Below are 19,131 nucleotides of genomic sequence, written 5' to 3'. Positions count from 1 at the left end.
GGTGATGTCATAAACGGGTAGGGGGAGGGAGGTGATGTCATAAACGGGTAGGGGAGGGAGGTGATGTCATAAATGGGTAGGGGAGGGAGGTGATGTCATAAACGGGTAGGGGGGAGGGAGGTGATGTCATAAACGGGTAGAGGGAGGGAGGTGATGTCATAAACGGGTAGGGGGGAGGGAGGTGATGTCATAAACGGGTAGAGGGAGGGAGGTGATGTCATAAACGGGTAGGGGGAGGGAGGTGATGTCATAAATGGGTAGGGGAGGGAGGTGATGTCATAAATGGGTAGGGGAGGGAGGTGATGTCATAAACGGGTAGGGGGAGGGAGGTGATGTCATAAACGGGTAGGGGGAGGGAGGTGATGTCATAAATGGGTAGGGGGAGGGAGGTGATGTCATAAATGGGTAGGGGGAGGGAGGTGATGTCATAAACAGGTAGGGGAGGGAGGTGATGTCATAAATGGGCAGGGGAGGTGATGTCATAAATGGGTAGGGGGAGGGAGGTGATGTCATAAACAGGTAGGGGAGGGAGGTGATGTTATAAATGGGTAGGGGAGGGAGGTGATGTTATAAATGGGCGGGGGGAGGTGATGCCATGGTGATTCAGTCATGGGCGGCGGCTGTATGCTGGGGGAGGGGATGGAAGGAGAAGGAGGGAGGGAGGGGTTTTGGTAACATGGTGTGTGGTGGTGTATAAAATCACACAACAGGCCGGATCCGGGATGGCTCAGCTGGTAAGTGACTGCCTGGTGTGGTATTGAGCCTCGCAGTGTACAATTTGTTAACAGACAGTCAGCATGCACTCAGGGATAGGAGTTGTTCTGATCTGGAACGCGCTGCCTGAAAAGGGGTGATGGAAGCAGTTTCAATAGTAACTTTCAAAAGGGAATTGGATAAATACATGAAAAGGAGACATTTGCAGGGCTATGGGGAAAGACCAAGAGGAGTGGGACTAATTGGATAGCTCTTTCAAAGTGCTGGCACAGGCACGATGGGCCGAATGGCCTCCTTGTGTTGTATAATTCTATGATTCTCTAAGAGGTTGTGTTTAACTAACCTGCTGGGATTTTATGCAGATCATACTGTTACGGTGGACAGAGAAAGTGCAGCTAATATATTATATACTTGGATTCTCAAGAAGCTTTGGACAAGGTCCCTATATTGGCCATTACTGGCTAAAGTAAGGAGTCACGGAACATAGAAACAGGAGGAGGCCATTCAGCCCCTCGAGCCTGTTCCACCTTTCAATTAGATCATGGCTGATCTGCACACAAGCCTCCCCCTCTGGCCAGCAAGTTGCAGGTATTCCAATTCAACCAGCACTGGCTCGTCTTCACTCCTGCTCGATGATTCTTCAAGTGCCAGCTCCTGCAACTTACTAGTTGAACCCTAGGGCTCATGTATCTGTCGGTGTTAGTGATGCAGGGTGCTGTGAAGTGCTGGGGCTGAGGCCTCTGGTCTGCTTGTCATGGGAACCTGCAGGATCAGAAGAAGGTATTTTATAATGTTTGTCACTGAGGTACCACTTCAAACACAATCTACATGGCAAGAGATTGCGGTAGGTTTTCAGCTGCACATTATAGAAACTGCCCAATTTTCACTTTACATACATAGTACATAGAATTACACAGTCATTACAGCGCAAAAAACAGGCCATTCGGCCCAACAGGTCTGTGCCAGTGTTTATGCTTCAAATGAGCCTCCTCTCACCTTACCTCATCTAACCCTATCAGCATATTCCTTTCTTTCATGTGTTTATCTAGCTTCCCCTTAAATGCATCTACACTATTTGCCTCAACTACTCATTGTGTTAGCGAGTTCCACATTCTCACCACTCTCTGAGTAAAGAAGTTTCTCCTGAATTCCCTATTGGATTTATTAGTGACTCTCTTATATTTAGTTCTGGACATCTCCACCAGTGGAAACATCTTCTCTACATCTACCCTATTGAACCCCTTCGTAATTTTAAAGACCTCTCTCAGGTCACCCCTCAGCGGCCGATCTGCAACGCCAAGTTTAATGCCCGGGGGGGGGGGTGGGGCACGTTGAAAATCTACCCCAGTGTGAGTTATGCTGCTTTAGGCCGCTCTATACCTGTGAGAGAATGAGTGAGTGAGCGAGGCGAGTGAGTGAGTGATTGAGTGAGGCGAGTGAGAGAAGTGAGTGAGCGAGAGGAGCGAGTGAACCAGCAAGAGGAATGAGGGAAGCGAGTGAACGAGAGGGATGAGCGAGCAAGATGAGTGAGCGAGAGGAATGAGTGAGCGAAAGGAGAGAGCGCGCGAGAGGAGTGAGAGGAGTGAGCGAGTGAGAGGAGTGAGCGAGTGAGAGGAGTGAGCGAGTGAGAGGAGTGAGCGAGTGAGAGGAGTGAGAGGAGTGAGCGAGTGAGAGGAGTGAGCGAGTGAGAGGAGTGAGTGAGTGAGAGGAGTGAGCGAGTGAGAGGAGTGAGTGAGTGAGTGAGTGAGAGGAGTGAGAGGAGTGAGCGAGTGAGAGGAGTGAGCGAGTGAGAGGAGTGAGCGAGTGAGAGGAGTGAGTGAGTGAGAGGAGTGAGAGGAGTGAGCGAGTGAGAGGAGTGAGCGAGTGAGAGGAGTGAGCGAGTGAGATGAGTGAGAGGAGTGAGAGGAGTGAGCGAGTGAGAGGAGTGAGCGAGTGAGAGGAGTGAGCGAGTGAGAGGAGTGAGCGAGTGAGAGGAGTGAGCGGAGTGAGCGAGTGAGAGGAGTGAGTGAGTGAGAGGAGTGAGAGGAGTGAGCGAGTGAGAGGAGTGAGCGAGTGAGAGGAGTGAGCGAGTGAGAGGAGTGAGCGAGTGAGAGGAGTGAGTGAGTAGGGGAAGAAACAATAAAAAACACAGCATGGCACTAGTCTTGAACAGGAGGAAGGCCTTCAACATCACCCTCTCTAAATCCCTCATCCATGCCTTTGTTACCTCTAGACTTGACAATTCCAATGCTCTTCTGGCCGGCCTCCCACCTTCCACTCTCCATAAACTTGAGCTCATCCAAAGCTCTGCTGCCCGTATCCTAACTCGCACCAAGTCCCGTTCTCCCATCACCCCCTGTGTTCGCTGACCTACATTGGCTCCCGGTCCGGGAACAGCTCACTTTTAAAATTCTCATCCTTGTTTTCAAATCCCTCCATGGCCTCGCCCCCTCCCTATCTCCGTAACCTCCTCCAGCCCTACAACCCTCCGAGATCTCTGCGCTCCTCCAATTCTGGCCTCTTGCGCATCCCCGATTTTAATCGCTCCACCATTGGCGGCCGTGCCTTCAGCTGCCTGGGCCCTGAGCTCTGGAATTCCCTCCCTAAACCTCTCTACCTCTCTCTCCTCCTTTAAGACGCTCCTTAAAACTTATCTCTTTGACCAAGCTTTTGGTCACCTGTCCTAATATCTCCTTACGTGGCTCAGTATCAAATTTTGTTTGAAAATCACTCCTGTGAAGCACCTTGGGATGTCTTAATACGTTAAAGGCGCTATATAAATGCAAATTGTTGTTGTTGATTAGATCCACAATCTGCAGGGTCCTATCCTGTTAGGGGTTAAGGGCCCTATGCTTGGCGTGCGTACATATGTTGCTGGACACGCATGACCTGCTGCTACAAGTAGGTATAAAGGGGACTTGTGTTGAAACGGTGAAATGTGTGTCACACAAGTGTGCAGCCCATCCTCTACCGTAAGCAGGTCCTTGAACGCGCAGCAACATGTTTGTGCTTTGCATGTTGTCACACATCCTGAGCCGCAGGGCAAACGCAATGGCATGGCAGGAATAGAGTAGGCAGCAAAAAACATGGCCATCCCTGCACAGTCGGGAAGTAGATGAGCAGTTTTAAGATGACCAGCAGCCCTTTAAAAGCTGCTGGCACCTAGCTGACCCAACCCTTGACTCCTTGCGTGTTGTGCCCTGTGCTCTTCACAATGATATATTAATGAGGTGATTGTGCATTATGTTGCCAGGTCAGCGACTCAACCTGGAGCACATTCTTGGTCCTATGGTCTCATCTTACATTATCAAACTCTCTGTGGTAGAGACTGCCACAAAGGCCAGAGTTTTACAGACTTAAGCAACTAATATCTTTATTTGCAATAAAAATATGAAGCACAGTAATTGACAAAAATTACAAAAGTACACAGGTATAATATATTAAAATCATTCAGCATCTTTGAATTTCTCTTGACTTGGCTCAGTGGTGACACTCTCATCTCTGAGTCAGACAGTCGTGGGTCTGAGCCCCACTCCAAGACCTAATCACATAATCCAGGCTGACACTTCAGTGCAGTACTGAGGGAGTGCTGCACTGTCAGAGGTGCCGTCTTTCAGGTGAGACATTCGACCGAAGCCCCGACTGCCCTCTCAGGTGGACGGAAAAGATCCAACGGCCACTATTTGAAAAAGAGCGGGGGAGTTCTCCCCGGCGTCCTGGGGCCAATATTTATCCCTCAACCAACATCACTAAAAAAAAACAGATTAACTGGTCATTTCTCACATTGCTGTTTGTGGGATCTTGCTGTGCGCAAATTGGCTGCTGTATTTCCTACATTACAACAGTGACCACACTACAAAAGTGCTTCAATGGCTGTAAAGCATTTTGGGATGTCCTGAGGTTGTGAAAATTGCTATATAAATGCAAGTTCTCTCTTTGATTGTAACACTTGGTGCATTGAAATCAATAGGTTAGGCAGTAATGGTGACAGTAATGGCTGCTATCCTTCCTTCCTCTGTGGGGGTGCTGTTACTTCTTTAAAATAAGTGACAAGAATTGTGTTCTCCGGATGTGGCACTGTGACCTCTCTTAGGACAAAAGCAGCAAAAAAGGCCATGTCATTTCCCCAACTGACTGTGGGCAGGGCCGTCGGAGAGTCACTGATATATAAAAAGGTCAGAAATGGCTCAATTACTCTTCAAAAGAACAGTTTCAGTATTGGTTCAGAAACCTCTAACTTTCAGTGAACAAAGTTAACAGCAAATTTAGACTGTTTTCACCCTCCTCGGCTCAAATTTTGGTTTACCTTTAAATGACCTTTTCTTTCTTCCGATTCAACTAATCATTTTTGAAAAGCCTCGCGGAGAGCTTCAACTTCCTGCTTTTAACCCTTTCTGTGCCAAACACAACACAGTCAAATGCTTTTGAGGTAGAGATGTACAGACACCCTCAAAAATAAAAACCCCATACGTACATCATAACAATAGAAAATAAACGCCAAATATACCCTGGAAAGTATCTCCACCTTGCAGGTCTGTGTCGATCACATAAGAATCTACTCACTGGAATCAATCCAGTTCTTTCACATCAAAGGAACGACTGCCATTAATTCAATCATGAAGGTAACCACTTTGGTACTGTATGTAAACGAAACCAGCAATACACACTTTTGCTGTGTCTGATATGGAATTTAAATAAAATTTCCCCCCCCAAAAAACGCCCACCTGTGTGTAAACAATGTGCTCTCTTTTATTAATTTCTCCAACAGGCTCCCAGAAGTTTCCGATTGGGAAGTCCGACGGGGGGGGGGTGTGTGAAGGATCTAAAACAGGACGGGCTGGGCTGCCGAGATCTGTAACACCCGGACAGGCTGGTTCCCCTTTTCTCCCTGAGGGACGGGCCCCTTTTCTTGTCCTTCATAATTTGGACGGTAAAGGCATCATGCCGAGGGAGTGCAGGAAGTTGTGTAGAGCGCCTTGGTATTCCTGGGGGTGCTGCCTCAGGTGACCGGCGTGACGGGATATCTCCCAGCTTTTCCCGTGTACGTGGATGCCCTTCCTCCGCCAGCCCCGCAGCAGGGCCTCCACCTCCGCGTAGTCGCTCAGCGGGTCGTTCTCGCTGTAGAACATCAGAATGGGGGCACGGCACGGCATTTCCCAGAATGTCTTGATGGCGGTTTCGTAGTGAATGACGGTGTAACCACTTAAAAGCCAGAAATAGAAGAGTGTGGCCCTTGTGAGAAATGACTGAAGGAAGGAAGGAGCCAGCATCTGTGAAACACCTGGAATATAAAACAAGTAAATTAGAATTACACTCACCGTATGTGAGTAACTAACAGAGGTTTTCACATGTGGGGGAGACCAAGACTAAGGGCCATAAATGTAAGATAGTCACTAATAAATCCAATAAGAAATTCAGGAGAAATTTCTTTACCCAGAGAGTGGTTAGAATGTGGAACTCGTAGTTGAGGCGATTGGATAGATGCATTTAAGGGGAAGCTAGATAAACACACGAGGGAGAAAGGGATAGAAGGATACGCTGATAGGGTGAGATGAAGTAGGGAGGGAGGAGGCTCGTGTGGAGCATAAACACTGGCACAGACCAGTTGGGCCGAATGGCTGTTTCTTGCTACATTCTATATAATTCTATGTAAGGTAGATTCCTCAATGTGGAAATTTTTTTCCTCTTTAGTTTTCTCCCCTGCCAGTGTGCTATATTATTGTATAGATGAGTGGTATATCCAGTAGTGCACAGTGTGCTATATAATGTACACGACTGGTATATCCAGTAGTGTGCAGTGTGCTATATAATGTACACAACTGGTATATCCAGTAGTGCGCAGTGTGCTATATAATGTACACAGAAGAGATATATCCTGTAATGCATGGTGTGCTATATAATGTTCAAATGAATGCTATACCCAATAATGTACAGTGTGTGTTATATCCAGAAATGTACAGTGCGTGTTATACCCAATAATGCACAGTGTGTGTTATATCCAGAAATGTACAGTGTGTTATATCCAGTAATATACAGTGAGTGTTATATCCAGTAATGTACAGTGAGTGTTATATCCAGTAATGTATAGTGAGTGTTATATCCAGTAATATACAGTGAGTGTTATATCCAGTAATGTACAGTGAGTGTTATATCCAGTAATGTATAGTGAGTGTTATATCCAGTAATGTATAGTGAGTGTTATATCCAGTAATGTACAGTGCGTGTTATATCCAGTAATGTATAGTGAGTGTTATATCCAGTAATGTATAGTGAGTGTTATATCCAGTAATGTATAGTGAGTGTTATATCCAGTAATGTACAGTGAGTGTTATATCCAGTAAAGTACAGTGAGTGTTATATCCAGTAATGTACAGAGTGTTATATCCAGTAATGTACAGTGAGTGTTATATCCAGTAATGTATAGTGAGTGTTATATCCAGTAATATACAGTGAGTGTTATATCCAGTAATATACAGTGAGTGTTATATCCAGTAATGTACAGTGAGTGTTATATCCAGTAATGTACAGTGAGTGTTATATCCAGTAATGTACAGTGAGTGTTATATCCAGTAATGTACAGTGAGTGTTATATCCAGTAATGTACAGTGAGTGTTATATCCAGTAATGTATAGTGAGTGTTATATCCAGTAATGTACAGTGAGTGTTATATCCAGTAATGTACAGTGAGTGTTATATCCAGTAATGTATAGTGAGTGTTATATCCAGTAATGTACAGTGAGTGTTATATCCAGTAATGTACAGTGAGTGTTATATCCAGTAATGTATAGTGAGTGTTATATCCAGTAATGTACAGTGAGTGTTATATCCAGTAATGTACAGTGAGTGTTATATCCAGTAATGTACAGTGAGTGTTATATCCAGTAATGTACAGTGTGTTATATCCAGTAATGTACAGTGAGTGTTATATCCAGTAATGTATAGTGAGTGTTATATCCAGTAATGTACAGTGAGTGTTATATCCAGTAATGTACAGTGAGTGTTATATCCAGTAATGTACAGTGCGTGTTATATCCAGTAATGTACAGTGAGTGTTATATCCAGTAATGTACAGTGAGTGTTATATCCAGTAATGTACAGTGAGTGTTATATCCAGTAATGTACAGTGCGTGTTATATCCAGTAATGTACAGTGAGTGTTATAATATATCAGGAGGTCCTGAGGTTGTGAAAGGCGATATAAATGCAAGTATTTCTTTCTCTCCCTGTTCTTAATCACTGTCCAGTGGCCTGAGGCGAATGTGTGGAAGTGGGGTGAGGAGAGTATCGGGCTTGGCTGTGATGCCCTCTTCCTCCCATGAAGAACGGGCGGGTGGGGGAAGGCACCGGAGGATAATCAGCGCCTGTGGAACTTCGCAGCCCTGAGAGTCGATGCCTTCAGGAGAGGAAGGAAATGTTTGGAAAGAGTTTCCGCTTTGGGCGCGATTGGGAAATCGGGCTGGTTAGGTCATAGTTCACGTTTCTGCTAAAATTCATTTGCATAATCATAAAAGCAAAATCTTCTACGAACCAGTGCAATCGGGCAACGTAACTGTTTCTTTTCATTTAAAGAGTATTCCTTGATATATTTAAGGGTGGTAAGCTGGTGCAATTTGATTAATACAACTGAAAATGGGTTTATCAGCAAAAAATAAAGCTTTTTTTAATAAGTGTCCAGTTCTCCACCTGTGAGAAACCTGATTTAAAATCACTGAAAAATCATTCCTTTTTAAAAAAAACTTTACTGAACCTTTCAATCGTTTTGTTGGTGTACACTAGTCAATTTCTTAGTAAATTTTTTTTTTGATATGGAAAATCATTTAAAAGGTGCCCACAAGCGCCTCTGTACCTAAGAAAATGAGCGTAATTTGAAGAGCCTTCCTGAATCAGCAGAATCTCTCAATTTCGACCTGGGAGCGTGGCCAGTTTTATGGGCGGGGCCTGATCCGGGTGGATTGAATCTTGAACCAGCGTTAAAGTTAAGAACATAAGAAACAGGAGTAGGCCACACGGCCCCTCGACCCTGCTCCGCCATTCAGTAAGGTCATGGCTGATCTTCGGCCTCAACTCCACTTTCCAGCCCGATCCCCACATCCCTTGATTCCCCTAGAGTCCAAAAATCTATCGCTCTCAGTTTTGAATATACTCAACGACTGAGCATCCACAGCCCCCTGGGGTAGAGAATTCCAAAGATTCACAACCCTCTGAGTTAAGAAATTCATAGAATCATAGAATCATAGAAGTTCACAACATGGAAACAGGCCCTTCGGCCCAACATGTCCATGTCGCCCAGTTTATACCACTAAGCTAGTCCCAATTGCCTGCACTTGGCCCATATCCCTCTATACCCATCTTACCCATGTAACTGTCCAGATGCTTTTTAAAAGACAAAATTGTACCCGCCTCTACTACTGCCTCTGGCAGCTCGTTCCAGACACTCACCACCCTTTGAGTGAAAAAATTGCCCCTCTGGACCCTTTTGTATCTCTCCCCTCTCACCTTAAATCTATGCCCCCTCGTTATAGACTCCCCTACCTTTGGGAAAAGATTTTGACTATCTACCTTATCTATGCCCCTCATTATTTTATAGACTTCTATAAGATCACCCCTAAACCTCCTATTCTCCAGGGAAGAAAGTCTCAGTCTATCCAACCTCTCCCTATAAGTCAAACCATCAAGTCCCGGTAGCATCCTAGTAAATCTTTTCTGCACTCTTTCTAGTTTAATAATATCCTTTCTATAATAGGGTGACCAGAACTGTACACAGTATTCCAAGTGTGGCCTTACTAATGTCTTGTACAACTTCAACAAGACATCCCAACTCCTGTATTCAATGTTCTGACCAATGAAACCAAGCATGCTGAATGCCTTCTTCACCACCCTATCCACCTGTGACTCCACTTTCAAGGAGCTATGAACCTGTACACCTAGATCTCTTTGTTCTTTAACTCTCCCCAACGCCCTACCATTAACGGAGTAGGTCCTGGCCCGATTCAATCTACCAAAATGCATCACCTCACATTTATCTAAATTAAACTCCATCTGCCATTCATCGGCCCACTGGCCCAATTGATCAAGATCCCGTTGCAATCCTAGATAACCTTCTTCACTGTCCACAATGCCACCAATCTTGGTGTCATCTGCAAACTTACTAACCATGCCTCCTAAATTCTCATCCAAATCATTAATATAAATAACAAATAACAGCGGACCCAGCACCGATCCCTGAGGCACACCGCTGGTCACAGGCTTCGAGTTTGAAAAACAACCCTCTACAACCACCCTCTGTCTTCTGTCATCAATCCAATTTTGTATCCAATTGGTTACCTCACCTTGGATCCCATGAGATTTAACCTTATATAACAACCTACCATGCGGTACCTTGTCCAAGGCTTTGCTAAAGTCCATGTAGACCACGTCTACTGCACAGCCCTCATCTATCTTCTTGGTTACCCCTTCAAAAAACTCAATCAAATTTGTGAGACATGATTTTCCTCTCACAAAACCATGCTGACTGTTCCTAATCAGTCCCTGCCTCTCCAAATGCCTGTAGATCCTGTCTCTCAGAATACCGTCTAACAACTTACCCACTACAGATGTCAGGCTCACCGGTCTGTAGTTCCCAGGCTTTTCCCTGCCGCCCTTCTTAAACAAAAGCACAACATTTGCTACCCTCCAATCTTCTGTAGCTGTCGATGATTCAAATATCTCTGCTCGGGGACCCGCAATTTCCTCCCTAACCTCCCATAACGTCCTGGGATACATTTCATCAGGTCCCGGAGATTTATCTACCTTGATGCGGGTTAAGACGTCCAGCACTTCCCTCTCTGTAATATGTACACTCCTCAAGACATCACTATTTATTTCCCCAAGTTCCCTAACATCCATGCCTTTCTCAACCGTAAATACCGATGTGAAATATTCATTCAGGATCTCACCCATCTCTTGTGGTTCCGCACATAGATGACCTTGTTGATCCTTAAGAGGCCCTACTCTCTCCCTAGTTACTCTTTTGCCCTTTATGTATTTACATTCAATGAGTGTGTCCCACACTCACCTGACGAAGGAGAAAGCCTCCGAAAGCTTGTGACAGTTGGACTATAACCTGGTGTTGTAAGATTTCTTGCATTTGTCAACCCCAGTCCATCACCGGCATCTCCACATCATGAATATATTTAAGATGGAGCTAGATAGATTTCTAGACACAAAAGGCATCAAGGGGTATGGAGAGAGAGCGGGAATATGGTATTGAGATAGAGGATCAGCCATGATCATATTGAATGGCGGAGCAGGCTTGAAGGGCTCCTATTTTCTATGTTTCTATGTTAATCTCTCCTCATGGGACAACCCTCTCATCCCAGGAATCAATCTGGTGAACCCTCACTGTGAACAGAAGTGGTTTTGGACGTAACTTGCTTACGCTTAAAATTTCCCACTATCTTTTTTTAAAATCTGCTGGTTCAGCCGATTGCACCCGGATTTGCGCTGATTTAACCAGCGAGAAGCTCGGACCTCGTTATGTTATTGGTTTCGTTTGAAATGACGAAGCAAGGGGGGGGGGGCCTCACCTTTTGCCATCAGGTCTATGTTTCCTATCACCAGACTGTCGAAGACCTGGCCGGTAATCCTCGCCTGGATGTCCACGTACCGTGGCGTTTCCCTCAGTGTCCTCACGATCATTTGGGCAAACAGGAAGCCGCCGATGGAGGATGCGTGAATGACGAGCGGGCGGGAGGCGAAGGGGTCGCTGTGGAGCAGGTCCAGCACCTTTGTGGCGTAGGACATACCGTACCGGGGCCAGAGGAAGTGCAGGATGCTGCTTTCCACCGTCAGGATGTCGAAGCCGTACGGGTAGTAAATCTGGCGGTACCGCTCCACGGCCTGGGGCTTGGCTCCAAACCAGGGTAGGAGTAGGAGGAGTGGTCTTGGAACGAGGGTTTTGGTGCTGTTTTGGTAGAACGTGATGGTGCTGGAGAGCCTGTTCATCGTAATGTCCTGGGGAGCAGATTCAGACATTGGGATCAAATCAGCCAGCTGGAGGCGGGATGGATGGGGGGGGGGGGGGGGGGGGGCAGGGGGAGAAAGAAAAAAGACTAAGTTAGTCGCACACACACATATTGCTCCCCCCGAGCCTCTGCTGGATGCTCTGCCTCGCTGCAGTGCAATTCCAACGATACCAGCAACCCACCCCTCTGCTCCATCACCCACGTGGCCATTCTTTACACCTGCACCAACACATTGAGTAACAGACGGCAGGGTACTCAGTCCGGTTTGTATTGCCAAGGATTTCAGGTCCCGCGATCCCAGGAATCCCAGGATTCGCTATCTAAAAATCCCAGGGTTGCATTCATGTGAATTAAGCTCTCTGAAATCCGCATTTCCCATTCCCACCCCCGCCTCTGTAATCCGCTCCACTCCAATATCTCCATTCCCTCCCCCGCCTCTGTAACCCACTCCACTCCAATATCTCCATTCCCACCCCCGCCTCTGTAATCCGCTCCACTCCAATATCTCCATTCCCTCCCCCGCCTCTGTAATCCGCTCCACTCCAATATCTCCATTCCCACCCCCGCCTCTGTAATCCGCTCCACTCCAATATCTCCATTCCCTCCCCCGCCTCTGTAATCCGCTCCACTCCAATATCTCCATTCCCACCCCCGCCTCTGTAATCCGCTCCACTCCAATATCTCCATTCCCTCCCCCGCCTCTGTAATCCGCTCCACTCCAATATCTCCATTCCCTCCCCCGCCTCTGTAATCCGCTCCACTCCAATATCTCCATTCCCTCCCCCGCCTCTGTAATCCGCTCCACTCCAATATCCCCATTCCCACCTCCGCCTCTGTAATCCACTCCAGGCCTCTGTAACCCGCTCCAGTCAATATCCCAATTCCCACCCTAGGCTCTTCTGATTCTAGAAAGAACTTGCAATTATATAGCACCTTTCTTGACCTCAGGATGTCACAGCCAATGGAAGTACTTTGGAAGTGTGGTCACTGTTGTAATGCAGGAAACATGGCAACCAATTTGCACACAGCAAGATCCCACAAACAGCAAAGTGATAATGACGAGAAAATCTGCTTTAAGTGATGTTGGTTGAGGGATAAATATTGGCCAGGACACCAGGGAGAACTCCCCCTGCTCTTCTTCCAATAGTGGCCGTGGGATCCTTTAGCAACAACCTGAGAGAGCAGATGGAGCCTCGGTTTAACATCCCATCCGAAAGATGGCACCTCCAACAGTGCAGCACTCCCTCAGTATTGGCAGTGGAGTGTCAGCCTAGATTTTGAGCTCAAGTCTCTGGAGTGGGACTGGAACCCACGACCTTCTGACACAGTAAGTGAGAGTGCTACCCACTGAGCCAAGCTGACACTTAACTGTAGAACTGCTCAGTGGGGTTCACTCATCATCCTCGGCTCTGTTCATTTAGTTACTTCTGTCAAGCGAGGCATTCGCTGACACCTGTGCTACAGCCCTCAGTACCTGTGATGCCATACACAGCACCATTGTGAATTCACCAACTAATGATTCGACCACAGTCCCTAGATTTAGCAACCACCTAGTGATTTGACCACTGTCCCTAGTTTTAGCAACCAACTAATGATTCGACCACAGTCCCGAGATTTAGCAACCAACTAGTGATTCGACCACAGTCCCTAGATTTAGCAATCAACTAGTGATTTGACCACGGTCCCTAGATTTAGCAACCAACTAATGATTCGACCACAGTCCCTAGATTTAGCAACCAACTAGTGATTTAACCACGGTCCCTAGATTTAGCAACCAACTAATGATTTGGCAAATTTCAAATATGTCTCTTACTGATGTGCAATTCGACCAGTCGTCTCAGAACCGAAAGGAACTGTGATTAAATTACACTCCATTCAGTGAATAAAATAGGTTGATTTTGGGATCAAGCCATACTCGTGGTCCAGTACTTCCCCGGAGCAGAGAAACTACACCATGTTCTCCGCAGCCTTCAACATGTCATCGATGACGACGAACACCTCGCTATGGCCATCCCCACGCCTCCACTACTCGCCTTCAAACAGCCACCCAACCTCAAACAGACCATCGTTCGCAGCAAATTACCCAGCTTTCAGGAGAACAGCGTCCACGACACCACACAACCCTGCCACGGCAACCTCTGCAAGACATGCCAGATCATTGACACAAATACCACCATCACACGAGAGGACACCACCCACCAGGTACATGGTTCATACTCCTGTGACTCGGCCAACGTTGTCTACCTCATACATTGCAGGAAAGGATGCCCCAGAGCATGGTACATTGGCGAGACCATGCAGACACTGCGACAACGGATGAACGGACACCGCGCAACAATCGCCAGACAGGAGGGTTCCCTCCCAGTCGGGGAACACTTTAGCAGTCAAGGACATTCAGCCACCGATCTTCGGGTAAGCGTCCTCCAAGGCGGCCTTCGAGACACACGACAACGCAAAATTGTCGAGCAGAAATTGATAGCCAAGTTCCGCACCCATGAGGACGGCCTCAACCGGGATCTTGGGTTCATGTCACGCTACATGTAACCCCACCTGACGTAGAGTCATCCAGACTCTAGTCGTAGTTGGCTTGTTCTCCATACACAGATGCGGCCGGACCTGCTGCGATTTCCAGCAAAAAAAAAGTTATCTGTTTTTAATACAAACCCCAGCATCTGCTACATTTGACCCCTTGTAACCCCACCTCGGTATTCTTGGATGTAATGTTTCCCTGACTAACCTGTCTGAACACCATCCACTCCTTTGATTGCTGTGATTATCTCTCTGCTGAGGTGTGATAAAGGGCAGTTAGAAAGATTATCTGTAATCACCAGGCATTGTTGTCTGACTATATACGCTGTGCCTATATGCATCTCTTCACTTCACCTGACGAAGGAGCAAAGCTCCGAAAGCTTGTGATTTCAAATAAAGCTGTTGGACTATAACCTGGTGTTGTAAGACTCCCTACATTTTAAACACATTCCCTTTATTACTTTATTGAAATTGTCTCCCAATTTAGAGCATAGCTGCGTTCCCTTAAGGGATTTGCCACAGGGGTTTCTGGAGGCTGGCATTCTCCCAAATTAAAAATACCAGCTGGGAGGAGGGTTGTCACCTTCCGCTGAACCCAGGGGAGGGGCACGGTGAAGAGTGACGAGAGAGATCATTGCTCATCTTCTGATGGTGTCTCTCCTGGTGATGAAAATGAACTGAAAGCCTTCAAGTTAACTACACCGTTGTATTTTTACAACACTCCTCACGTGCAGGAAGATGTCTCACGGCACTTTACAATAAGGAGAAAAGAAAGACTTACATTTTTATAGTGCCTTTCATGACCCAAAGCACTTTACAGCCAATGAACATGAGAACATAAGAAATAGGAGCAGGAGTAGGCCATTCGGCCCCTCGAGCCTGCTCCGCCATTTAATAAGATCATGGCTGATCTTCGACCTCAACTCCATTTTCCTGCCCGATCCCCAAACCCTTGATTCCCCTAAAGTCCAAAAATCCATCAATCTCAGCTGTGAACATATTCAACGACTCAGCATCCACAGCCCTCTGGGGTAGAGAATTCCAAAGATTCACAACCCTCTGAGTGAAGAAATTCCTCCTCGTTCCAGTCTTAAATGGCCGACCCCCTTATCCTGAGACTGTGCCCCCTAGTTCTAGACTCTCCAGCCAGGGGAAAACAACCTCTCAGCGTCTACCCTGTCAAGCCCCCTCAGAATCTTAAATGTTTCAATGAGATCACCTCTCATTCTTCTAAACTCGAGAGAGTATAGGCCCAGTCTACTCAATTTCTCCTCATAGGACAACCCTCATCCCAGGAATCAATCTAGTGAACCATTGCACTGCCTCTAAAACAAGTATATCCTTCCTTAGATAAGGAGACCAAAACTTTCGCAGTACTCCAGGTGTGGTTTCACCAAAGCCCTGTAGAATTGTAGTAAGACTTCCTTACTCTTGTACTCTAACCCCCTTGCAATAAAGGCCAACATGCCATTTGCCTTCCTAATTGCTTGCTGTACCTGCATGTTAACTTTGTTTCTTGTATGAGGATACCCAATTCTTTCTGGACACCAACATTTAATAGTTTTTCACCATTTAAAAAATATTCTGTTTTTCTATTCTTCCTACCAAAGTGAATGACCTCACATTTCCCCACATTATACTCCATCTGCCATCTTCTTGCCCACTCACTTAATCTGTCAATATCCCTTTGCCAACTGTGTCCTCCTCACAGCTTACTTTCCCACCTAGCTTTGTATCATCAGGTTTACTACTCCTCTTTGTAACATTATAGGCCTCTTCTTTTAATCTAATACAATCCTCAAATTCTTTAGTTAGCCACGGGTGGTCACTTTTCCCGTGGAGTTTTTATTTCTCAATGGAATGTATATTCGTTGAGAATGTTGAAATATTTCTTTAAATGTTTGCCATTGCTTATCTACCGTCATATCCTTTAATTTAATTTCCCAATCTACCTCAGTTAACTCGCCCTTCATACCTATGTAATTGGCTTTATTAAAATTTAAGACTCTAGTTTTGGACTTAAGTACGTCACTCAAACTCAATGTGAAATTCATCATATTATGATCACTCTTCCTCAGAGGATCCTTTACTATGAGATTACTAATTAACCCTGTCTCATTACATAGTACAAGATCTAAAATAGCCTGTTCCCTGGTTGAAGTACTGTCACTGTTGTAATGTAGGAAACACGGCAGGCAATTTGCACACAGCAAGATCCCACTAACAGCAATGAGATAAATGACCAGATAATCTGTTTTTGGTGGTGTTGGCCTGGATTTTGTGCTCAAGTCTCTGGAGTGGGACGTGAACCACAACCTTCTGATTCAGAGGTGAGAGTGCTACCCACTGAGCCGTGGCTGTCAACGAGAAAGGGATATGGTGGACTCGGGCATGGGGAAAGGAGGGAAAGAAGAAAAGCTGGGATGGAGAGCAGTTGGAGAGAAGGGTTTTTCTTTTTGGTGGGGATTGATGTAAACAAGGACTGAGGCTGTAAACGGGAAGGGAACTGGGTTGGAAGTTTTGAGGAGAGGAGGAGGAACAAGCATCTGCTAGTGGTGAACTGGAGGGAGCGAGGGAGATGTCTGGCATTAGGGGTCCTCAAATAACGTTTCTCACATAAGAAAAATAATGGACAGAGTTTCAGAATTTGGTCCCCCCGAAACAGCAGTAAAAGTCCCAGAATACCGAGTAAGATGGAATTGCCCTTATTCAGTCACTGTAAACCAATGGTAATATATTGTGCTACATGGCCTGGTACTCCTGTTGTTATAAAACTCTGTAACCTCTGCCTCATTGTGAGCAACACCCTGGGAGATCCACTAGTACATAAATATTTTACGTCACGTCCGTCACATTCCAGATGTCACACTTCAGGCGTCACACTCTGTATAAAATACTACAATTGACCAATCATAACCCAAGGTATACAAAAAGAGAAAGAAAGGCAGCAATTGACCCTGAGGATGTCTCTGTTAATAGCAATTAACCCTTGTGGCCTTAAAGGGACAGGCCTGCACGCATGTACCTCTATCTTGATAGAACAGTAGTACATTGTGTGTTGGTTGTTCAAACATCCCTGTCCTTGTAAAAGAGTGAATCCTCCAACCTACCATGGGCAGTTCCTGCAAGTCAGTCTTTCATCCTTGATTTAAGATAAACCAATCATTCGAAACCTTAGTCTCCTTCCTTGATCTCAGTACGCTCCATAACACGCAGCATCTTGAAGCACCTCCAACCTGTAGGCGGACCTTTAAGTCACATTTGCACCTCTCTCTTTTCCCTAAGAGGTATATAGTCCTTCCAATATCTTGATTGCGCACCCTCCTTTGCTCATACTCACCCAAATCCTGCTTTATGCCAGGTTTACCTGAAACCCAGTGGCTGTTTTCTGGTTCTGTTCCCACAGCTCAATTCCACGTTTGGCTTTGTTTGTTGAACCACTGCTTCTGCACAGTCTGGATCACCGTCTGAAAGTAAGTGATCTCAGCCACAGCCCAGAATCGCACAGTTTCCCAATATTGCCAGGGCGGTTTGTTTCAGCCAAAAAAAAGGGGAACTGCCAATTCCAGTTGCTCCCGGCTTTAATCTGTGGTCCGTGTTGAGTCAGCCAACCAATGACGGTGAAGGCCTCCAAGCTCCTGGGCTAGGAAGGAGAAAACTGAACCTCAGCATGAGTCAGGGGATAAAAATGAAGATCAACGAGATGCGTTGACTTCACCCAAATACTGAGAACAATGAGTGTTCCTGCAACAGCCATGAATCATAGGGAATAACCTCACCAATTGAAATGGTCCCTTGTGCCTGCAGGCACGACAAAGCACGGACACAGAAATAGGAAGAGTTACATACAGAGATAAAGAGAGGTGCGCAGACAGTGACACAAGCACACACACACGTAAGTGTCACACAGAGCCAGGAAAAGGCAGAGAGAGAGTCCATTCACTGATAGCTAAGATGAGGCAAATGTAAGGAGTCTTACAACACCAGCTTTATTTGAAAATCACAAGCTTTCGGAGCTTTGCTCCTTCGTCAGGTGAAGTGAAGGAGGAAAGCCCCTTCACTCACCTTACATTTGTCCACCCCAGTCCATCACCGGCATCTCCATAAGATGAGGCAGTAATTGGAGAAGGAGTTACCTTGATGCTGGGAGATGAGGGGCTGAGTGAGGATGGACAGAAAAGTTCAACAGGTAATAAGGAGAATTGAAAAGGTAGCCACTCACTCTGAACTTGGCAGCAAACAGAGCAGAACTGGAAAGAAGAGCACGATGACTTTGATTGGGTTAAACGTAATAAGGGTGGAGGCTGAAGCAGGCAGCTTAGGGAGCGTCTACAAAATCTACAACTTACTCATCTGGAGTGTTTGAGTCTTATGTTAAATTGTTTTTAGATTCCTAATAACCCAGAATCGAATGATGAAGAAAAAACAACTGGAATTATTATGCTTTGAAAGCAACTGAGAACATACAGGCGACAGGCTGGCCTGAGGACTGGTTCATCTGCCCCTGATCTTGGCTCGATCAGTCGTTCCCTAATTCCAGGATGTGCAGGATCTCCAGATAGGGTGTATTTAGGGCTTTAGATTAATAAAGAAAGACTTGCATTTATATAGCGCCTTTCATGACCTCAGGACTTCTCAAAACACTTTATAGCCAATGAAGTACTTTTTAAGTGTAGTCACTGTTGTGATGTAGGAAACGCAGCAGCCAATTTGTGCACAGCAAGATCCCACAAACAGCAATGAGATAAATGACCAGATAATCTGTTTTAGTGATGTTGGTCGAGAGATAAATATTGGCTCTTCTTCGAATAGTGGCCATGGAATCTTTTACGTCCACCTCAGTTTAATGTCTCATCCAAAAGCAAAAAGGGTCCCTGTTAAAATAGCTTTTCTGACCTAAATGCGTC

At 45.9% G+C, this 19,131-nt stretch overlaps 1 protein-coding gene across 1 annotated transcript; it reads right to left on the bottom strand.

The window, feature by feature from the left end:
* Positions 1 to 4,092: 4,092 nt before the first annotated feature.
* Positions 4,093 to 17,669, bottom strand: si:dkey-5i3.5 (uncharacterized protein LOC565091 homolog). Its single transcript, XM_068005393.1, has 3 exons — positions 17,565 to 17,669; positions 11,258 to 11,723; positions 4,093 to 5,974 (listed from the first exon to the last, which is right to left on the bottom strand). Exons 2-3 carry the CDS (start codon positions 11,703 to 11,705, stop codon positions 5,610 to 5,612), a joined length of 813 nt encoding a protein of 270 aa, XP_067861494.1. The 5' UTR covers positions 11,706 to 11,723; positions 17,565 to 17,669; the 3' UTR covers positions 4,093 to 5,609.
* Positions 17,670 to 19,131: the final 1,462 nt, after the last annotated feature.

This window comes from Heptranchias perlo, chromosome 24, assembly GCF_035084215.1.
Source record: "Heptranchias perlo isolate sHepPer1 chromosome 24, sHepPer1.hap1, whole genome shotgun sequence".
Taxonomy (NCBI): Eukaryota; Metazoa; Chordata; class Chondrichthyes; order Hexanchiformes; family Hexanchidae; genus Heptranchias; species Heptranchias perlo.
The sequence above is the reverse complement of the archived record's forward strand: the minus strand, read 5'-3'. Positions and strand labels throughout refer to the sequence as shown.